This window comes from Heteronotia binoei, chromosome 1, assembly GCF_032191835.1.
Source record: "Heteronotia binoei isolate CCM8104 ecotype False Entrance Well chromosome 1, APGP_CSIRO_Hbin_v1, whole genome shotgun sequence".
Taxonomy (NCBI): domain Eukaryota; kingdom Metazoa; phylum Chordata; class Lepidosauria; order Squamata; family Gekkonidae; genus Heteronotia; species Heteronotia binoei.
Genome location: NC_083223.1, coordinates 266,520,436 through 266,543,363, shown reverse-complemented (window position 1 = coordinate 266,543,363; position 22,928 = coordinate 266,520,436). Strand labels below are relative to the sequence as shown.

The 22,928-nt window shown below is 51.2% G+C and overlaps 1 protein-coding gene across 1 annotated transcript in view; it reads right to left on the bottom strand.

Annotated features, from left to right (window-relative positions):
* The window catches only part of DCST2 (DC-STAMP domain containing 2), a 50,177-nt gene that overhangs the window by 15,548 nt on the left and 11,701 nt on the right, over window positions 1–22,928 (bottom strand). The window contains exons 7-11 of the mRNA XM_060253247.1: window positions 17,895–18,052; window positions 10,943–11,107; window positions 9,198–9,365; window positions 5,774–5,874; window positions 3,288–3,418 (exon numbers count right to left, since the gene is read on the bottom strand). Of these exons, the coding sequence (XP_060109230.1) occupies window positions 3,288–3,418; window positions 5,774–5,874; window positions 9,198–9,365; window positions 10,943–11,107; window positions 17,895–18,052 (723 nt within the window). The remainder of the gene's footprint in view (window positions 1–3,287; window positions 3,419–5,773; window positions 5,875–9,197; window positions 9,366–10,942; window positions 11,108–17,894; window positions 18,053–22,928) is intronic.

Below are 22,928 nucleotides of genomic sequence, written 5' to 3'. Positions count from 1 at the left end.
TGGCAGAGGTTGTCCTTGAAAGGGCTTCTGGGAGACCTCTCTCAGCCCCACCCACCCCACAGGGTGTCTGTTGTGGAGGGAGAAGATATAGGAGATTGTGAGCTGCACTGAGTCTCTGATTCAGAGAGAAGGGTGGGGTATAAATCTGCAATTCTAACTCAACATTTTGACTGCCCAGGGGCCTCCATAAGGTTAAATCCAGCACTGTGCAGAGCTGTCCTTGAAAGGGCAGCATCTGGGAGAGCTCTCTCAGCCCCACCCACCTCACAGGGTGTCTGTTGTGGGGGGAGAAGATATAGGAGATTGTAAGCCGCTCTGAGTCTCTGACATTTGGAGTGGAGAGCAGGATATAAATCCAATATCATCATCATCTTCTCTTCCTCCTCCTCCTCCTTGTCCTCCTCTTGAGAGAACAGCTCTAAGAGAACTCGTGACTAACTCAAGGGCACCCAGCGGGCTGCATGCAGAAGAGGAGTGGGGAATCAAACCCATAACTGCTTTCAATTGATGCAGATTTAATCAGCTGTTCACAAATTCATACATATTACAATTCTGTTTAGTCCAGGGGGTGATGGTGAAGATATACTTGGGAGGGACAGCCTGCACTATGCCTGCTGACCTCTCAGAAGCCAGAAAGGTTGCTGAACCAGCCGTGTTTCTAGTCCTTATGGTTGGGATGATCTCTTGGAAAGCGTGTGGGAAACGCCTGCAGCAGTCCCGCCAGCCAAAAAGTTGGTTGCAAGAGCTGTTGCATTGGGCAGGGTTAATGGCAGCTTCACCCCTTCCCATGATGGGCAAAACCAGACTTAATTACACAAATGAGCATGAGAGTGCAGATCACGCTGAGAAAGAGACTGCGCTGCAAGATCAAGGTGAATAATTTATGTTAACAAGAGCCCTGCTGGATCAGACCAGTGGTCCACCTAGTCCGGCATCCTGTTTCACACAGAAGCCAACAAGCTCCTCTGGACAGCCCACAGCAGGGCACAGAGGCTGAGTCTTTCCCCTGACAAGAACATCAGAAGAAACTGCTGGATCAGACCAGTGAGGGTCCACCTAGTTCAGCCTCCTGCCTCACACAGTGGCCTCAACCAGTTCCTCTGGAGGGCCAACAACAGGGCAGAGAGGCTGAGGCCTTCCCCTCATAAGAACATCAGAAGAGCCCTGCTGGATCAGACCAGTGAGGGTCCATCTAGTCCAGCCTCCTGTCTCACACAGTGGCCTCAACAGTTCCTCTGAAGAGCCAACAACAGGGCAGAGAGGCTGAGGCCTTCCCCTCATAAGAACATCAAAAGAGCCCTGCTGGATCAGACCAGTGAGGGTCCATCTAGTCCAGCCTCCTGTCTCACACAGTGGCCTCAACAGTTCCTCTGAAGAGCCAACAACAGGGCAGAGAGGCTGAGGCCTTCCCTCATAAGAACATCAAAAGAGCCCTGCTGGATCAGACCAGTGAGGGTCCATCTAGTCCAGCCTCCTGTCTCACACAGTGGCCTCAACAGTTCCTCTGAAGAGCCAACAACAGGGCAGAGAGGCTGAGGCCTTCCCCTCATAAGAACATCAGAAGAGCCCTGCTGGATCAGACCAGTGAGGGTCCATCTAGTCCAGCCTCCTGCCTCACACAGTGGCCTCAACCAGTTCCTCTGAAGAGCCAACAACAGGGCAGAGAGGCTGAGGCCTTCCCTCATAAGAACATCAAAAGAGCCCTGCTGGATCAGACCAGTGAGGGTCCATCTAGTCCAGCCTCCTGTCTCACACAGTGGCCTCAACCAGTTCTCTGGAGGTCCAACAACAGGGCTGAGAGGCTGCCTTCCCCTCATAAGAACATCAGAAGAGCCCTGCAGGTTCAGACCAGTGAGGGCCCATCTAGTCAAGCCTCCTGCCTCATACAGTGGCGTCAACCAGTTCCTTGGAGGGCCAACCACAGAGCACAGAGGCCAAGGCCTTTGCCCAATAAGAATATCAGAAGAGCCTGCTGGATCAGGCCAGTGAGGGTCCATCTAGTCCAGCATCCTGTCTCACACAGTGGCCTCAACCAGTTCCTCTGGAGGGCCAACAACAGGGCAGAGAGGCCAAGGCCTTCCCTTCATAAGAACATCAGAAGAGCCTGATGGATCAGACCAGTGAGGGTCCATCTAGTCCAGCATCCTGCCTCACACAGTGGCCTCAACCAGTTCCTCTGGAGGGCCAACAACAGGGCAGAGAGGCCAAGGCCTTCCCTTCATAAGAACATCAGAAGAGCCTGATGGATCAGACCAGTGAGGGTCCATCTAGTCCAGCATCCTGCCTCACACAGTGGCCTCAACCAGTTCCTCTGGAGGGCTAACAACATGGCAGAGAGGCCGAGGCCTTCCCCTCATAATAGCACAAGAAGAGCCCTGCTGGACCAAACCAATGAGGGGCCATCTAGTCCGTCTTGTGAGCAAGAATTCTACTTGTGAGCAAGAATTCTACTTTGTGAGCTCCTGGCATTCAAGTTGTTACCTCCTGCATAAATGAGTTTGCTCTGGGGCCATTTTTCCTGAGCAGAGGCAAAAATGTGTGAGCCAGAGGCTACAAACTGCGTGCTAGCTCACGCTATATCAGCTTAGAGGGAACATTGGTCACCGGAGACAGCCACAATGCGCGATACCAAACTGTTGAAGTTGTTGAAGTTGTTAAACACCATAAAGAATAGAAAACTTATTCCAGATGGAGTCTGACAAAAGATGACTTTTTGAGGTAGGGTTGCTAATCCCCAGGTGGGGGCAGGGGATCCCCCGGTTTGGAGACCCTCCCCCCGCTTCAGGGTCGTCAGAAAGCGGGGAGAGGGGAGGGAAATGTCTGCTGGGAACTCTATTATTCCCTATGGAGATTTATTCCCATAGAAAATCATGGAAAATTGATCTGAGGCTATCTGGGGCTCCAGGGGGGGGGCTATTTTGGGGGGTAGAGGCACCAGATTTTCAGTACAGCATCTAGTGCCTCTCCCCAAAATACCCCCCAAGTTTCAAAAAGGTTGGACCAGGGGGTCCAATTCTATGAGCCCCAAAAGAAGGTGCCCCTATCCTTCATTATTTCCTTTGGAAGGAAGGCATTGAAAAAGTGTGCCGTCCCTTTAAATGTGGTGGCCAGAACTCCCTTTGGAGTTCAATTATGCTTGTCACAGCCTTGATCTTGGCTCCACCCCCAAAGTCTCCTGGCTCCACCCCCAAAGTCCCCAGATATTTCTTGAATTGGACTTGGCAGCCCTATCTAGAGGAGAGGTGTGCCTAACTGCTGCCAGCCTGGGAAAACAATCTCCAACTTACTTGGCACCCAAGATGAGGAAAAGGTTGGTGTGACCTCCGTTAGCCGAATTCCTCCTCACGGCCTTCAGCACAGCGCTCAGTAAAGTTGTCCTTCGGGTCAGGATGGTGTTGTAGAGGTAGCAGATTCTCTCCTATGGGCAGGGAGTCCTGTATGAGTGGCAGAAGCTGCCCGACACAGGACGCAGGGCTCTAGAGGAGGTGGGGCCAACCCCTGCAGGGCCCTGCCTGGAGTTATAATTCTCTCTTTCTATAAATTGTATGCCCTGACCCAGAAGAAGACCATAGATTTATACCCTGTCCTTCTCTCTGAATCAGAGTCTCAGAGCGCCTTACAATCTCCTTTATCTTCTTCTCCCACAACAGACACCCTGTGAGGTGGATGGGGCTGAGAGGGCTCTCCCAGAAGCTACCCTTTCAAGGACAGAGTCTCACAGTGGCCTACAATCTCCTTCACCTTCCTCCACCACAACAGACACCCTGTGAGGTGGGTGGGGCTGAGGGAACTCTCCCAGAAGTTTCCCTTTCAAGGACCACTCCTGCGAGAGCTACGGCTGACCCAAGGCCATTCCAGCAGCTGCAAGTGGAGGAGTGGGGAATCAAACCCGGTTCTCCCAAATAAGAGTCCGCACACTTAACCACTACACCAAACTGGCCAGCTCGATCTCATCAGATCTTGGAAGCTAAGCAGGGTTGGCGCCGGTTAGTGTTTGGATGGGAGACCACCAAGGAAGTCCAGGGTTGCTGTGCGGAGGCAGGCAAGGGAAAATCACCTCTGAACGTCTCTTACCTTGAAAACTCTGTGAGGGGTTGCCATAAGTTAGATTGCAGCAATTTCCACCATCACCCGTTGAATAAGAAGCTTTGCAATGAGACAAGTTTATTTTTAAATATGGCTTCTTTGGGGGGAGGAGAAGGGAAAATCTGGTTTAAAAAAACATCCGATTCCTCCCACAAAGAGAATCAAAGGAAGGCCTGGGCCTCTGCTCTCCGTATGCTTGGCCCTCCCCTCCAGGGCAACTGGTTGAAGCCACTGGGGGAGACATGATGGTGGGCTAGATGGACCCTCACTGGTCTGATTCAGAATCAGCAGGGCTCGTCTGATGTTCTTATGAGGGGAAGGCCTCAGCCTCTCTGCCCTGTTGTTGGCCCTCCTGAGGAACTGGTTGAGGCCACTGTGTGAGACAGGAGGCTGAACTAGATGGACCCTCACTGGTCTGATCCAGCAGGGCTCTTCTGATGTTCTTATGAGGGGAAGGCCTTGGACTCTCTGCCCTGTTGTTGGCCCTCCAGGAGAACTGGTTGAGGCCCCTGTGTGAGACAGGAGGCTGGTCCAGATGGCCCCTCACTGGTCTGATCCAGCAGGGCTCTTCTGATGTTGTTATGAGGGGAAGGCCTCAGCCTCCATGCCCTGTTGTTGGCCCTCCAGGAGAACTGGTTGAGGCAACTGTGTGAGACAGGATGCAGGACTAGATGGACCCTCACTGGTCTGGTCCAGCAGGGCTCTTCTGATGTTCTTATGAGGGGAAGGCCTCAGCCTCTCTGCCCTGTTGTTGGCCCTTCAGAGGAACTGGTTGAGGCCACTGTGTGAGACAGGAGGCTGGACTAGATGGACCCTCACTGGTCTGATCCAGCAGGGCTCTTCTGATGTTCTTAGGCCTCGGCCTCTCTGCCCTGTTGTTGGCCCTCCAGAGGAACTGGTTGAGGCCACTGTGTGACAGGATGCTGGACTAGATGGACCCTCACTGGTCTGATCCAGCAGGGCTCTTCTGACGTTCTTATGAGGGGAAGGCCTCAGCCTCTCTGCCCTGTTCTTGGCCCTCCAGAGAAACTGGTTTAGGCCACTGTGTGAGGACAGGATGATGGACAAGACCGACCTCTGGTCTGAATCTGATCAAGTGGGGAGAGGGAGGGGAGGCAATTCTGAGCTGCTTTGAGACTCCTTCAGGTAGTAAAGATTGGGGTAGAAAGCAACTTTTTTTTTTTTTTTTTGCAGAAGCAGTGCAAGGTTACAATGAATAGCTCAGGTCAGCAAGCCAAACTGCATGATGCAGGCAAGGGAAGACTTGGAGCAAAAACAGCCTTGGATAAGGGCCCTTCCCCTGGTCTATCCAGGCCCTGTCCCCACAAAAGAGGGAGGGAGGAGTCAGCCATCCCTGCACCTCACTTGGCTGGGTTGGGCGCCCTTTGCAGGCTCTTCTTAGCCAGGAGAAGCCCTGTTGCTCATGCTGGCTAGAAGCCCCCCCCCCCTTTTCCATGGACATATGTGGCCCTTCCTACCTGTACTGGACTGGCCCAAGTTGGGAGGGGGGCGGTCTTTGGCCCACCAGGAAATTCCCCACTGGTTATAATGCCCAGCCTGCCTTTGACTGCAGCCCAAACAGAAAAGGGAACAAGCCACTGAACAGTCACTAGCCAATCAGACCTGGGCAAAATTTCAGCCCATTGCAGGACTGGTGGATTGGGGAGGGGGGGTTGTATCCTCTCACCTGCTCACGGGAGGGATAGTACCAGGCGCACACGGCCCGCCGCAGACGCTGCACATAGCTTCCACAGACGGCAATGAATAAACAAGCTCCGTACATGAGACCTGGGGAGGAGGAGAAACAAAGCAACCATCATGTCACCTCTGGATTTCCTGTATTGTGCTTGTGTGCGGGGGTAGATTCTTGGCTATCCCACCACCTTGGATGTCCTATCTGGCACTGAGCAGAGCCCAGGGGCTTTTCCATGGGTCCGGCTCTGTGGAAGGGAGTTCCTGAAGAGGGAAGAGGGGGCACTTCCTTGGAGAGCTTCAGGAGGCATAAGACCAGAAGTCAGGCCAATAGCCCAGCCAGTCCAACACTGTGCCACACAGTGGCCAAAACCCAGGTGACTTCAGGAGGTCCACCAGCAGAGCCAGAACTCCAGAAGCCCTCCCACTGTTGCCTCCCAAGTACCAAGAACATAAAAGAACATAAGAGAAGTCATGTTGGATCAGGCCAATGGCCCCTCCAGTCCAACACTCTGTGTCACACAGTGGCCAAAACCCAGGTGCCTTCAGGAGGTTCACCAGCAGAGCCAGACTTCCAGAAGCCCTCCCATTGTTGCCTCCAATGCAGCAAGAACATAAGAGAAGCCATGTTGGATCAGGCCAATGGCCCCTCCAGTCCAACACTCTGTGTCACACAGTGGCCAAAACCAAAGTGCCATCAGGAGGTCTAGCAGTGGGGCCAGAACTCCAGAAGCCCTCCCACTGTTGCCCCCCAAGCACTAAAAATACAGAGTCCCAGACATAGTGTTCCATCTACACCTTGTCGCTAATGGCCACTGACAGACCTCAGCTCTTAAGAACATAAGAGAAGCCATGTTGGATCAGGCCAGAGGCCCATCCAGCCCAACATTCTGTGTCACACAGGGGCCATAAGAACATAAGAGAAGCCATGTTGGATCAGGCCAATGGCCCATCCAGTCCAACGCTCTGTGAAGAAGATATTGGATTTATATTGGATTTATATCCCGCCTCCACTCCGAAGAGTCTCAGAGCGGCTCACAATCTCCTTTACCTTCCTCCCCCACAACAGTCACCCTGTGAGGTGGGTGGGGCTGAGAGGGCTCTCACAGCAGCTGCCCTTTCAAGGACAACCTCTGCCAGGGCTATGGCTGACCCAAGGCCATTCTAACAGGTGCAAGTGGAGGAGTGGGGAATCAAACCCGGTTCTCCCAGATAAGAGTCCGTACACTTAACCACTACACCAGACTGGCTCTCCAACTGGCACTACACCAAACTGTGTCACACAGTGGCCAAAACGCAAGTGCCATTGGGAGGTCCAGCAGTGAGGCCAGAACTCCGGAAGCCCTCCCACTGTTGCCCCCCAAGCACCAACAAGACAAAGCATCACCGCCCCAGAGTCTTCCATCTATACTTTGTGGCTAAGAGAACATAAGAATGTAAGAGAAGCCATGTTGGATTAGACCAGTGGTCCATCCAGTCCAGCACTCTGTCACACAGTGCCCAAAAAACAAGGCGCCATCAGAAGGTCCACCAGCGGGGCTGAAACGCCAGGAGCCCTCCCACTGTTGCCTCTCCCAAGCGCCAAGAATACAGAGCATTGCTGCCCCAGACGAAGTATTCCATCTATAAAAAGGTAAAGGTGCAAGCACGGAGTCATTACCGACCCATGGGATAACGCCACATCATGACGTTTTCTTGGCAGCCTTTTTACAGGGTGGTTTCCCATGGCCTTCCCCAGTCATCTACGCTTCCCCCCCCCTCCCCCAGCAAGCTGGGTGCTCATTTGACTGACCTCGAAGGATGGAAGGCTGAGTTAACCTCGAGCCAGCTACCTGAACCCAGCTTCCGCCGGGATCAAACTCAGGTCGTGAGCAGAGCTTGGTCTGGAGTACTGCAGCTTACCTTGTCGCCGTCGCCACTTCCTGTGGCTGAAAATTCCACCTGCTAATGACTCTTGGGCTGAAGAACTTCCTGTGATCTCTTACACATCTACGGCTCACTACTTTTATATGCTCTTGTGCAAGAGCATATAAAACAAACACAGCCGCCCTGAGCTGCTTCGGCGGGGAGGGCGGGATATAAATAAAATGTGAAATGAAATGAAACACGAAAAACCCTGGATCCATCTCCTCGTGACAACCGTGCCTGCTGTTTCTCACTAGTGCATTTCATCTGCCATGCTATTCCGGTTTTGACCACAAGGGCCCGCTACAGAACAATGTATATTTGCAAGCCTCGAGCTAGTTTCTAGAGAAGGATATTAATTAATACTCTGAAATCAACACGGTGAATTTTCAAGAGATTTCGTAATGCCCTTTTCAGTTGATGTGCACTTCCACCGTCCACAAGATATACTCCTCCTGTCTTAAAGATCCACCACATTCTTCTCCAGCTAGCATAGCAGACGCTCTTCCCCGTGTGGAAAATACTAGCTTCAGTCATCCCAAAGCTGGACTCAGGTATGCTCCTATCCAGGGGTGGAATTCTAGCAAGCGCTCGTTTGCATATTAGGCCACACCCCTCTGATGTAGCCAATCCTCCAAGAGCTTACAAGAAAGAGCCTTGTAAGCTCTTGGAGGATTGGCTACATCAGGGGGTGTGGCCTAATATGCAAACGAGCGCCTGCTAGAATTCCGCCCTTGTTCCTATCAAATATGGGAATTGAAAACAAACCATCCAGTTTCATAACGCCCCAGTGTAAATCGATGGCGCGGCCTCATTAGTACAGTGTGCAATTCTGGTCACTGCACCTCAAAAAAGATGTTACAGCATTGGGGAAAGCGCAGACAAGGGCAACTAGAAGGACTAAAGGGTTGGAACACTTTCCCTATGAAGGAAGTGTGAAGCAGTTCCAGCTGGCCAGCTACGTTGGTCTGAAGCAGTAAAAGCAGTAGAACAAAGAATGTAAGCTTTCGTGTGCTAGAAGCACACTTCATCAGACAATAGGATGGAAGTGTGCTTCTAGCACACGAAAGCTTACATTCTGAATAAGACTTCAGGGGAGGGATGGTGGCTCAGTGGTAGAGCATCTGCTTGGGAAGCAGAAGGTCCCAGGTTCAATCCCCGGCATCTCCAAAAAAGGGTCCAGGCAAAATGGTGTGAAAAACCTCAGCTTGAGACCCTGGAGAGCCGCTGCCAGTCTGAGAAGACAATACTGACTTTGATGGACCAAGGGTCTGATTCAGTAGAAGGCAGCTTCATATGTTCATATGACTTTGTTGGTCTTAACGGTGCTACTTGTCTCTTACTTTGTTTTACCCTGTGAAGTAGGGAGTGTGAGATCACTCAGTGAGCTTCCACAACAGAAGTGGAGATTTGAACCTAGGTCGCCCAGGATCCTTGTCGAACGCTCCATCCACTTTGCCGCACCAGCTCTCAGAGAAGACTTGATCTGTGCTTGTTGACACACCGGTGCTTACCGATAATGACGTAGCCGCCGTAATCAGGCTCTGAGGGGTGCAAGCGGCATTTCTTGGACAGAACGCTGATGTTCCCACGTTGCAGCACATCAAACGCTGAAACCATGTCCCGGTACATCTCGCCCGAGTAGCCCGTCCCGGTCACACTGATGGTCATCGTCACAGGGGCTGTGTGAGGGGAGCATAGAAAAAAGGAGAGCCAGTTTGGTGTAGAGGTTAAGTGTGCAGACTCTTATCTGGGAGAACCAGGTATGATTCCCCACTCCTCCACTTGCACCTGCTAGCATGGCCTTGGGTCAGCCATAGCTCTGGCAGAGGTTGTCCTTGAAAGGGCAGCTGCTGTGAGAGCCCTCTCCAGCCCCACCCACCTCACAGGGTGTCTGTTATGGGGGAGGAAAGGAAAGGAGATTGTGAGCCACTCTGAGACTCTTCAGAGTGGAGGGAGGGATATAAATCCAATATCTTCTTCTTCTTTCTTGATAGCACTGTTACCCAATGCAGAAAGCCAGTTTGGTGTAGTGGTTAAGTGTGCGGATTCTTATTTGGGAGAACCGGGTTTGATTCCCCACTCCTCCACTTGCACCTGCTGGAATGGCCTTGGGTCAGCCATAGCTCTAAGTGTGCAGACTCTTATCTGGGAGAACCAGGTTTGATTCCCCACTCCTCCACTTGCACCTGCTGGAATGGCCTTGGGTCAGCCATAGCTCTTGTAGGTGTTGTCCTTGAAAGGGCAGCTTCTGTCAGAGCTCTCTCAGCACCATCTACCTCACAGGGTAACGTTTCTCAAGGGGAACTGACCTCTGTATGCAAATGAACTGTCATTCCAGGGGATCCCCAGGTCCCACCTGGAGGTTGGCACCCCTAGGATCTTCACTGTCCATTGGCACTGAATCCCACAATGTAATCAGTCGCTCAGCAAACAAATATATCCTTGGGTGCCTCCGATCAACTTCATGGGATGATCCTGACTTCAAGTACAATGGGAAAGGGAGAAAAAGGTCTCTCTGGTCTTATCTTATGCGCGGACTATTCTCTGGAAGGGCCGGGTTTGATTCCCCACTCCTCCACTCGCAGCTGCTGGAATGGCCTCGGTTCAGCCATAGCTTTCATAGGTTTTGTCCTTGAAAGGGCAGCTGCTGTGAGAGCTCTCTCAGCCCCACCTACCTCGCAGGGTCAGTGCCGGATTAAACCCCGTGGAGGTCCCTAGGCAGTCATAATCTCATGGGGGCCCTTTTGAGTTATCTCAGTGTCGGAGCGCCTGCCTTGCTGGCCCCACTGCAGCCTGCAGGCCGCTTCCCAAAAGCCCCTTTGACAAAACTTCAAGGGAGAGGCAGAGAGAGGCAAACTTGGCAATGACGCCAGCAGCAGCTGCATCAGGCAAGCTGGGCAAAGAGCGGCTCAGTTGCTGGCTGCGTGTGCAGGATGGAAGGGCTGCAAGCAGGGGGGAAACCAGGGAGGGAGTTGGCCTGGGGCCCCTAAAGGTGTGGGGGCCCATAGGCCAGTGCCTAGTTGGCCTAATAGTTAATCCAGCCCTGCACAGTGGGGGGGGGGAGCGAAAGTTAAGGAGATTGTGAGCCGCTCAGAGACTCTGAGATTCAGAGTGTAGGGCGAGATATAAATCCAATATCATCTTCCTCTTCGTCTTCAAGGGAAAGGGGCTGGTTAGCAGAACACAAGAATGTGGACCAGCTTTGACGGGGCCTCCTTTGGCATGCCTCCTTTCCCCAGCCCATGGCCGGACTTACCCCTGGCAACTATTTCGCCATGCAGCTGATACCGCACCAGGTCGAAAAGCCAGAAGACCGAATAATCGCCAACGATCAGGAGGACCACGATGATGAGCTGGCGGAAGATGGAGGACAACGCCAGGGTGTAGCGGAGCCGTTCGTGGCGGGGTAATACGAAAGAGGCTGCGTGAGGACAAAAATGTGGGATGTTGGAACTGGGGCAGTTTTAGCCGAGAGGAAACAAGGACAGCTGCCCTGGATTCCACACTTGTGGGGGGCAGGGCTTTTTTTGCAGGAGCAACTCCTTTGCATATTAGGCCCCACCCCCTGATGTAGCCAACACTCCAAGAGCTTACAGGGCTCTTCTTACAGGGCTTACTGTAAGCTCTTGGAGGATTGGCTACATCAGGGGGGCGTGGCCTAATATGCAAAGGAGCTCCTTCTAGAATTCCACCCCGTAGCTAATCCTCCAAGAGTTTACAGGGCTCTTCGTACAGGGCCTACTGTAAGCTCCAGAAGGATTGGCTACATCAGGGGGGTGTGGCCTAATATGCAAAGGAACTCCTGCTAGAATTCCATCCCTGGGCCGCACACCCCTGATGTAGCCAATCCTCCAAGAGCTTACAGGGCTCTTATTACAGGGCTTACTGTAAGTTCTTGGAGGATTGGCTACATCAGGGGTGTGCGGCCTAATATGCAAAGGAGTTCCTCCTATAAATGAAGCCTTGGTGGGGGGGCAACTACCCATGGCCAAGCCCCCAAAAGAGGGGGGGGAGGAAGAAGAAGAGCAGGCTCCTGCTACCATTTGCATCTGCCCTGTCTTGGGGCGTGGGCAGCTGGCTTCTAGCAGCAGAGGTGGTTCTTGCTTGCCTCGTACGGGGTGATGACTGCTCCTTACTTGGCACTGGAGGCAGGGCTGGTAGTAAGGAGGGCTGTGGCTCAGCGGTAGAGCATCTGCTTGGCATGCAGAAGGTCCCCGGTTCAATCCCCGGCAACTCCAGTTAAAAGGATCAGGCAGGAGGTGATGGAAAGGACCTCACCCTGAGACACTGGAGAGCCATGGGAAAGAGCCATGGCTCAGTGGGAAAGCCTCTGCTTGGCACGCAGAAGATCCCAGGTTCAATCCCCAGCATCTCCAGTCGAAAGGACCTGGTAGGAGGTGATGTGAAAGACCTCCGCTTGAGACCCTGGAGAGCCGCTGCCAGTTTGAATAGGAGCTGTGGAACAGCCTCTGTTTTGAGTGCAGAAGGTCCCGGGTTCAATCTCCAGTTAAAAGGACCAGGCGGGAGGTGATGTGGGAGACATCAGCCTGAGACCCTAGAGAGCTGCTGCCGGTCTCAGTAGTGGCTGTGGCTCAGTAGCAGAGCATCTGCTTGGCATGCAGAAGGTCCCAGGTTCAATCCCTGGCATCTCCAGTCAAAAGGACCTGGTAAGAGGTGATGTGAAAGACCTCTGCTTGAGACCCTGCAGAGCCGCTGCCTGTCTGAGTAGGGACTGTGCATCAGAGGTAGAGCCTCTGCTTGGCATGCAAAAGGTCCCAGGTTCAATCCCCGGCATCTCCAGTTAAAAGGACCAGTTATCAGAAGATGGGATAGACCTCTACCTGAGACCTTGGAGAGGAGCTGCCAGTCTGAGTAGACAAGACTGACCTTCAGGGAGATCAGATTCAGTATGAGGCAGCTTCGTGCATTCATGCAGTTCTGAGGTCTGATCTTGAACTTTGGCCCAGGGTCCAAGAATCACTATGACAACAACCCCTGTGTCGGAGTCGAACCGGTTCTCCTCAATGTGGTCAATCTGAGGCAAGATACAGCCACTTCAGATGGGGGAGGGGGGAGCTCACATGACTCAGTGCCAGATTAAACCCTGTGGAGGCCCTCAGGCAGTCAACATCTTGGGGAGCCCCTCGCTAATTATCTCAGAGTCGGAGTACCTGCCCCACTGCAGCCTGCAGGCACCTTCTCAAAAGCCCCTTTGACAAAGCTGTGGGGAAGAAATAGAGAGAGGTAAACTTGGAGACGACGCCAGCAGCAGCCGCACCAGACAAGTCGAGCAAAGAGCGGCTCAGTTGGTGGCTGTGCGTGGAGGCTGGGAGGGCTGCAAACGGGGGGTGGGTGGGTGGGGGGAAAGAGGGTAAAAGCCAGCCCGGGGCCCCTAAAGGCCAGTGCCTCCTTTGCCTAATTGTTAATCCAATCCTGACGTGATTGAAGGTTTCTCCACATGAAAAAAAAAAAATCAATTCCCTACGTGTTGAAAATGAGCACGTCAGGGGTCTCGACTACTCTTCTCGCTGTGATGCTAGTTTTCTCACTGCAGGGAACTTTCCCCGTACAGTGAGGTGCTTAATCCTCTGGGATTAAGGAAGAAAGAACTCACTTTTTGAGACTCAGCAGAACTGGTTTAACCTGATCGCCGAGCGTTTTGCTTTGGTAACAGCTAAGAGTGTTTGGGGCTCGAGCAGTCTAGGGAGGGGTCAGCCAGCTTGTTTTGAAAAGCTCATTTAAGCTGAGAGCTACAGGTATAGACATATCATATCATTCCGAGGAAAGAAAAAGGCCTTCAGACAAAAGCTGTGAACCTTAACCCCATGCCTAACCCTAATCTAACCTAATCCTAAACCTGACCCTAACCCTAACATAGCCTAACCCGAAACTATAAACCCTAACCTAACCCCTAAACCGAAAACTGTCTCTTGTCTTGAAAATCCTACAGGGATTGTTATAAATTGTCTGTGAGCTGACAGTATTTTCTACCACTAAAGATGCTGTGTCTCTAAATTAAATAAAGACAAAGTATTTATGAGCAAGCGCAGAATCTTCTGATTTATACTAATTTTTCGTAAGGAATTGTATAGAAAGTTGGATTACGGTGAAGATGATGGTGTGCTTTCAAGTGGCAACGTGCTTATGTTTTTCAAGGCAAGAGATGAATGGAAGAAGAAGACTGCAGATTTATACCCCACCCTTCTCTCTGAATCAGAGACTCAGAGCGGCTCACAATCTCCTGTATCTTCTCCCCCCGCAACAGACACTCTGTGAGGTGGGTGGGGCTGAGAGGGCTCTCCCAGCAGCTGCCCTTTCAAGGACAACTCTGCGAGAGCTATGGCTGACCCGAGGCCATTCCAGCAGCTGCAAGTGGAGGAGTGGGGAATCAAACCCAGTTCTCCCAGATAAGAGTCCACACAAAGCAGCCATTTTCCCTCAGAAGGTCTGTCTTTTGTCACCTGGAGATTGGTTCTAATTCCAAGAGGTCTCCAAGCTTCATTTGGGCATTGGCAACCAGGGCCAGTTCCAGGTTTCAAGGGATCCTGGGCAGAGAGATCCTACGGACTCCTCCCCCACCAGCCCTTCCCACACCCTCCTTCCCTTCCCCCTCCATCTCCCCGTGTGTTTATTCCCCTGCCCGTGTTCGGCCTTGTCTGCAGCCTGTTTGGTGTCGTGGTTAAGTGCGGCGACTCTTATCTGGGAGGACCAGGTTTGAGTCCCCACTCCTCCACATACACTTGCTGATGAGACCTTGTGTTGTGTCTTGCATTTCAGTCCTGAAGTTACAACAGGGCTGTTGTGTCCTAGGTTCAAATGGAGAACTGTTACTTTTGGAGGGAACTGTTACTTTTGGAGGGAAGCTGAACAAGCCAAGCTTGTACTCCACACCAGGGTTCCAGAGAAGGCCTAAGCGTGTCCAATCAGGGGAAGGATTGAAACATATGTAGCCAATCAACATCTAGGCTCATACTGTACCCTGATAGGCCCTTAGGCCTCTGTAAATAGCCAATCCATGTACATAGTTAAGGTCCAATCAGAAGGGGGCAAGAATTGTATAAAGGAGCAGGAGGTTTGAATAGAGCTCAGTCTGTGTTGTGTTCCTGAAGTAAAGCTTGCTGAAATCACTCTCCGACTCTGGTCTCTTACTGCATCGACCCCAGTACTTTACAACGGTGAACGCTACAGAGGTGACCAGTGGAAGTCCACTGGTCCCCGGATGTAGCTCGCAAATACGCTCCACCAATCAAGATCTGTGGCGGGAAGTTTAACTGGCCAGGATGGGGCGTGGCCAGGCCGAGGGTTGTTTCAGGCGATGTATATAATCGGGATTCGGCCCGCGTTTCCCTCTCTTGTGATTTACTCTCTTGTGATTTACTCGTCACAGACAATGGAACCGCTTTCACCTCCCGGGAATTCCAGGAGTTCTTGAATAGGTACCTCATCCAGCACATTCAGTCCGCCCCTTTCCATCCAGCCACCAACGGCCAAGCAGAGCGCATGGTGCGCACCACTAAAGAGGCCCTGGGTCGCCGTGTACAGGGAGATTGGGACCACTGCCTGGCAGCCTTCCTATTTGATAACAGCAACAAGCGGCGGAAGCAAGTGCTGGAAGCCCTACACGTGTCTTGAACTAAGGGGGGGAGGAGTGTTGTGTCTTGCACTTCAGTCCCGAAGTTACAACACAGCGAACGCTACAGAGGTGACCAGTGGAAGTCCACTGGTCCCCGGACGTAGCTCGCAAATACGCTCCGCCAATCAAGATCTGTGGCGGGAAGTTTAACTGGCCAGACGGAGGGTTGTTCCGGGGGATGTATATAATCGGGACCCGGCCTGCGTTTCCCTCTTGTGATGTACTCGCTAATAAAGCATGTTGCCTTCAACACGTCTCGTCACTCAGTACATTACACCTTTGGTCAGCCACAAGTTCTCTCAAGGTTGTTCTGCTCAAGAGCAGTTCTGGGAGAGCTCTCTCAGCTGCACCTGCCTCACAGGGTGTCTGTTGTGGGGAGGGGAAGGGAAAGGAGATTTGTAAGCCGCTCTGAGACTCCTTTGGCTAGCAGAGGGCAGGGCAGAAATCTTCTTCGTCTTCTACAGGGCAGTGTGCACAGCTGGGGGCACGGTGGAGCAAATAAATGAATGGGGCGTCAACAGCAGTGGGCCCTGGCAGCTGACCCTCCTCGGGGTATGTATCGGGTTCCCAGCTCCAGGCTGGGATTTCAGGGGTGGGGCCTGAAGAGAGTGGGGCTGGAGAGGGGAGGGACTTCAGCAGGCTAGAATATCATAGAGTCCACCTTCCAAGGCAGCCATTTTCTCCAGGGGAACTGATTGATCTCTGTAGTCTGGAGATCAGTTGCAGGGCTTTTTTTTTTTTGTAGCAGGGACACTTTGCATATTAGGCCACGTCCCCCTGATGTAGCCAATCCTCCTGGAGCTTACAGGAGGCCCTGTGCAAAGAGCCCTGAAAGCTCTTGGAGGATTGGCTGCATCAGGGGTGTGTGGCCCAGGGATGGAATTCTAGCAGGTGCTCCTTTGCATATTAGGCCACGCCCCCCTGGTGTAGCCAATCCTCCTGGAGCTCACAGTAGGCCCTGTACGAAGAGCCCTGTAAGTTCTTGGAGGATTGGCTACAGAAGTGTGTGGCCCAGGGATGGAATTCTAGCAGGAGCTCCTTTGCATATTAGGCCACGCCCCCTGATGTAGCCAATCCTCCTGGAGCTTACAGTAGGCCCTGTACGAAGAGCCCTGTAAACACTTGGAGGACTGAAGAAGAAGAAGACTGCAGATTTATTGTTGAGGCAGTGGGCGCCTTTTATTCCATCATTTTCCTCCCTTGTGGTAACATCATGGTTTATTACAGTGCTATCCTATTGTTATTACCATCGTTTAAGGCGGGCCTATAACTGGTTATTGATATGCTGTGCCCTGTCCGCTGGTGGTGCGTTTTATTTATTGTTTTTACTGCTAATTTTAATTTGGTGTTTTAACTTTGATATGTAGGTTTTAATTGTTTTTTTATATGTTGTGATCCGCCTTGAGCTCGTTTACCGGAAAAGGCGGAATATAAGCCTACTAAATAAATAAATAAATAAAATAAATACCCCGCCCTTCTCTCTGAATCAGAGACTCAGAGCGGCTTACAATCTCCTATATCTTCTCCCCCCACAAGACACCCTGTGAGGTGAGTGGGGCTGAGAGAGCTCCCCCAGAAGCTGCCCTTTCAAGGACAACTCCTGAGACAGCTATGGCTAACCCAAGGCCGTTCCAGCAACTGCAAGTGGAGGAATGGGGAATCAAACCCAATTGGTTGGAGTGGGGAATCAAACCCTATTGGCTGCATCAGGGGATGTGGCCTAATATGCAAAGGAGTTCTGCTACAAAAAAAGCCCTGGTCAGTTTAAATTGCAGGAGATCTCCAGGTCCCACCTGGAGGCTGGCGACCAGACTGCTACTGCAAGGTGTGGAGAGAGGAAGCTGACTAGAGGAGAGAGAGGGCCTACGGTGCGCTAGAACTTCCTCTCTCTCTCTCTCTCTCTCTCTCTTTCTCTGAGGCTCAGCTCAAGCCAGGCGAGGAAGAAGGGGACTCTGGAGGATGTTCTATATTCTGACCTGTGTCTCAGGGGGTCTTACAGACCTCCCCACTTCTTTTCAATGAATGTTAAGCCATCCCAGTCTGGTTAGGGTTGCTCACTTGGTTTGGGAAATAAGAACATGAGAACATAAGAGAAGCCATGTTGGAACAGGCCAAAGGCCCATCCAGTCCAACACTCTGTGTCACACAGTGGCCAAAACCCAAGTGCCATCAGGAGGTCCACCAGTGGGGCCAGAACTCCAGAAGTCCTCCCACTGTGCCCCCCCCAAGCACCAAGATTACAGAGCATCACTGCCCCAGACAGAGAGTTCCAATGATAAACTGTGATTAATAGCCAATGATGGACCTCTGCTCCAGAAGTTTCTCCAATCCCATCCTGATATCTGGAGATTTGTGGGTGGAGTCTGGGGAGGGCGGGGCTTCTGGAGGGAAGGACCCCAACGGGGTACAGTGCCACAGAATCCACCTTCCAAAGCAGCCATTTTCTCCAGAGGAACTGATTTCTGTCACTCAGAGATCAGTTGTAATCTCAGGAGACTCCCAGCCACCGCTTGCAGGTTGGCACTGCAGCCCTAGAGTATGCCGACACCAACCCTGCTGGCAACCTTTTGCCTACCTGGGCGGATGTATTTTGTGCTCTCCGTGGCAGACAACGGCAGGACAGTGTCTCTCTTCTGCTTCCGCCGCATGGCGTCCATTTCTAGGAACTGCTTCGTGATGTAGATATTGTCGAAGCTGTCTTCGTGCAAGTAACACTTCCGGTAGAGAAGAGCCCTGCGGGAGATAGACGATCCAGGGCTTTTTTTTTGTTTGTTTTGTAGCAGGAACTCCTTTGCATATTAGGCCACACCAGGGCTTTTTTTTTTTAGAAAAAGCCCAGCAGGAACTCATTTACATATTAGGCCACACACCCTGACACCAAGCCAGTTGGAACTGTGTTACTGTGCGTTCCTGCTCAAAAAAAGCCCTGGGCCACACACACACACACCCCCGATTGAGCCAATCCTCCAAGAGCTTACAGTAGGCTCTGTAGTAAGAGCCCTATAAACCAGGGGTGTCAAACATGTGGCCTGGAGGCTGAGTCAGGCCCCCGGAGGACTCCTATCAGGCCCCCAAGCAACTGGCTGTCATCAGCTTCCTTCTTCCTCTCTCTTATTTCCTTCTGCATCACAGCTTGCTTTGCCAGACTTGCTCCATTGTCTCTGTTTTCTCCATTGAATGAGGCTCCTCCCTTGGGGAGGAATAGCTTGCTTTGCCAGGCTCTCACAATCACACAGTGGAGCTACTGAGCCAAGCCTCTCTTCTTTCTATTGGCTGAGGCTCCTCCCCCTCCTGGTCCCCTGGGATGGGAAAGAAAGGAAAGAGCCAGAGCTTCCTTTGCCCACTTCCCTGGATCCCATGAGAGAGATACAAAGAAATCACCTTTAAAAGCATGTTTTATTTTAAGATTTTTTTTTTTAAATAATTGTGTTTGTCCTTTATAACGTTTATATCTCTGCTACCTAATCTTAAATAAGTAAACACATTGGCCGGCCCAACCCGACATGGCTCGGCCCAACAAGATTTCATTTATGTCAGATTCGGCCCTCATAACAAATGAGTTTGACATGGGCTACCTCAGGGGTATGTGGCCTAACATGCAAGGGAGTTCCTGCTATATAAAAAAAAAGCCCTTCCCGCCAATTTTTCAAGAGCAAAGATCAACAAGTTTTGGGTGTTTGTTTTTTTTTGTAACACTCCAATATTCATCTCAAGAATCACCCTCCCCATTCTGCCCGGTGTTATAAATTCTACCAGGCTTGACTCTCTCGCCTGTTCGCTTTCTTGGGGGCTTTTATTTCCCGAAAAAGATTTTTATCCTGCCTTTTGATTCATTGCTTCCGTGGGGCGCCTCACAATCGGTTTCGGCAGCCTTCTAATGGAACTCTTTTCATACGCGGCAACAAAAGGGAACGCTGCACTTCCGAGCCGTATCAAACGCGGCACGCTCCCGGCGATCTGACACGAGGGGGGGAAGGCTGGCTAAATAGAAACGTTCCTGCTCGGCTCTGAAAAGATCGGAACGATTGCCGCACAATAGCCTCTCCACCGCTGATTGAAAAGCCGAGAGGGTGTTGGTTCTTGGGGTGAAAGGTCGATGAGAGAGAAAATGATCTGTCTTAATGATACGTTCAAAAAGTGGCTCGGCTGTCACAGGGTGCAAAAGCGGGTGGCTGCACACCACATGGTGCCTTAGCATTCATGAGAGCGCGTTGACATGAATGTGTGCTAGAGGGAAGATGTGTACCTTCTCCGGTCTGAGATTTAATAATGTTTTGAGTAGGGATGGCCAAACGGTGGCTTGGGGGCCATATGTGGCTCTTTCATACGTATTGTCTGGCTCTCAAAGCCCCCACCACCCTGTCAGCCAGCTTGGAGAAGGCATTTCTCTCTTTAAATCACTTCTTCAAGCTAAGCCAGTCAACAGCTTGGAAAATACATGTAAAGTTAAAATTGCATTCTTTCCACAACTCCCTCCCTTCATCTTCCTTCCTTCCTTCCTTCCTTCCTTGCAGCTCTCAAACATCTGACATTCATGTCTTGTGTTTCTCAAACATTTGACATTTATTCTATGCAGGGTTTTTTTTTAGCAGGCACTCCTTTGCATATTAGGCCACACACCCCTGATGTAGCCAGTCCTCCTGGAGCTTACAGTAGGCCCTGTACGAAGAGCCCTGTCAGCTCTTGGAGGATTGGCTACATCAGGTGAGAAGGGAGTTCTAGCCATCACATTTAAAGGGATGCCTTCCCTTCATTGGAAATAATGGAGGATCAGGACACTTTCTTTGGGGGTTCATAGAATTGGAACCCCGGCCCAATCTCTTTGAAACTTGGGGGTTGTTTTGAGGAGAGGCACCAGATGCTATGCTGAAAATTTGGTGCCTCTACTTCAAAAAACAGCCCCCAGATACACACAGATCACTTCTCCATTATAATAATATAATAATAATAATATTTTATTTATATCCCGCCCTCCCCGCCGCAGCAGGCTCAGGGCGGCTCACAAAATATGGCATAAATACAAGGTTACAATAATAAAACATATCATACACTATACAGTTCACAATATTTGCTATTACATTAAAAACATTATAATTAAAACCATCGATTAATTCAATTCTAACATTTTCAGGTGCTATATCCTAGATGGTCTCCTCTTGTAATTTACAATGACCGTATATAATAGGCTAGGATCCACATCAAGAGAAGCCAGCTGAAAGAGAGTAGTCTTGCAGGCCCTACGGGATTGAGCAAGACTCCGCAGGGCCCGCACCTCATTACGGAGACCAGTTTCCATTATATCCTATGGGGACTGGTCTCCATAGAATATAATGAGGTGCCCATCAAACATTCCCCCCCCCCGCTTTCTAAGAATCCTGAAGCGGGGGGAGGGCCTCCAAACCGAGGGGTCCCCTGCCCCAACCGGGAATTGGCAGCCCTATCTGGGATCGGTGGTGGGAGTACCAAGGCAAGCCATAGCCCCTGTCACAGTGAAGTAGGGTTGCCAAGTCCAATTCAAGAAATATCTGGGGACTTTGGGGGTGGAGCCAGGAGACTTTGGGGGTGGAGCCAGGAGACATTAGGGGTGGAGCCAAGATCAAGGCTGTGACAAGCATCATTGAACTCCAAAGGGAGTTCTGGCTATCACATTTAAAAGGAAGGCACACCTTTCAATGCCTTCCTTCCATAGGAAATAATGAAGGCTAGGGACACCTTCTTTTGGGGCTCATAGAATTGGACCCCCTGGTCCAATCTTTTTGAAACTTGGGGGGTATTTTGAGGAAAGGCACTAGATGCTATACTGAAAATTTGGTGCATCTATCCCAAAAAACAGCCCCCCACAGAGCCCCAGATACCCGTGGATCAATTCTCCATGACTTTCTATGGGAATAAATCTCCATAGGGAATAATAGAGTTCCCAGCAGACATTTCCCTCCCCTTCCCCCGCTTTCTGACGACCCTGAAGCGGGGGGGGAGGGTCTCCAAACCAGGTGATCCCCTGCCCGCACCTGGGGATTGGCAACCCTACAGTGAAGGCTGCCCTAATAAAGATGACTTCTCACCAAAGGGGTGGAGGGGTGGGGTGGAGGGGTGGGCTAAAGTCATTTGTCTCTAGCACCTGAAACCTTCGAGCCAGCGTTGCTCGGATGAAAAATGTTTATGCCTCCGCCCCAAAATTTAATGCCTACAAAATTCAGGGCAATCGACTGCTACTAGAGATACAGAGCAAAATCCATGCGTTACATTTAATAGCCATTCCATCCAAAGTTTATTCTGCTCAGCTGTTGCTCGTCCACAGCGTCCAATTTCCCTTTTGATCCGATCTTCTTTTACATCCGCCTCTCTCTGTACAGTTCTCCCTGCTGGGTATTTAACGGAGCCTATAGATTTACACTCCTGTGCCTCCGAAGAAGGGAGGCCTGGCTCACAATTAGGGTTGCCAATCCCCAGGTGGGAGCAGGGGACCCCCCAGTTTGGAGGCCCTCCTCCCTCTTGAGGGTTATCAGAAAGTGGGGGGGATGTCTGCTGGGCGCTCCATTATTCCCCTTTTCCTAATGCACTGTGGTCCCAATCCAATAGAGAGCCAGTTTGATGTAGTGGTTAAGTGTGCGGACTCTTATCTGGGAGAACCGGGTTTGATTCCCCCACTCCTCCGCTTGCAGCTGCTGGAATGGCCTTGGGTCAGCCATAGCTCTGGCAGAGGTGGTCCTTGAAAGGGCAGCTGCTGTGAGAGCCCTCTCCAGCCCCACCCACCTCACAGGGTGTCTGTTGTGGGGGAGGAAGGTAAAGGAGAATGTGAGCCGCTCTGAGACTCTTTGGAGTGGAGGGCGGGATATAAATCCAATATCTTCTTCTTCTTCTTCAATTCAAGTGCACATGTGCCAGGGATTAAGGTCAAGGCAACAAACTCACAGGTCCAATCAATGAACCCGGGAGGGGGAAAGCCCCCAATGTGTTCTGTTATACTGTTGGGCTTTAGAACAAAACCTTTTCATTTGCCCTGCTTTTAAATTCAATGTTTAACCTTTTAGCAGCCTATTTAAATATCTTTTTTTTTTTTAATTCCATGGCCTGAATCTTGCCTCTTTTGCACTCTTTTACATGTGTTGCTTTTTTGTGTCGTTCTATGCTGAACTTGGGCAGTATAAAAAAAAGTAGAGACATCAGCCTGCCTACAAAAGTCCGTACAGTCAAGGCGATGGTATTCCCAGTAGTAATGTATGGCTATGAGAGCTGGACCACAAGGAAGGCCGAGTGCAGAAGAATAGATGCTTTCGAGCTGTGGTGCTGGAGAAGACTCTTGAGAGTCCCTTGGACTGCAAGAAGATCCAGTCAGTCAGTCCTAAGGGAAATCAACCCTGACTGTTCCCTGGAAGGTCAGATGCTGAAGCTGAAGCTCAAATCCTTTGGCCACCCAATGAGAAGGGAACACTCCCTGGAGAAGATCCTGATGCTGGGAAAGACAGAAGGCAAAAGAAGAAGGGGACGGCAAAAGATGAGATGGCTGGACAGCGTTACCGATGTAACAAACACAAATTTGAACAGACTTTGGAGTATGGGGGAAGACAGGAGGGCCTGGCGTGACTTTGTCCATGGGGTTGCAAAGAGT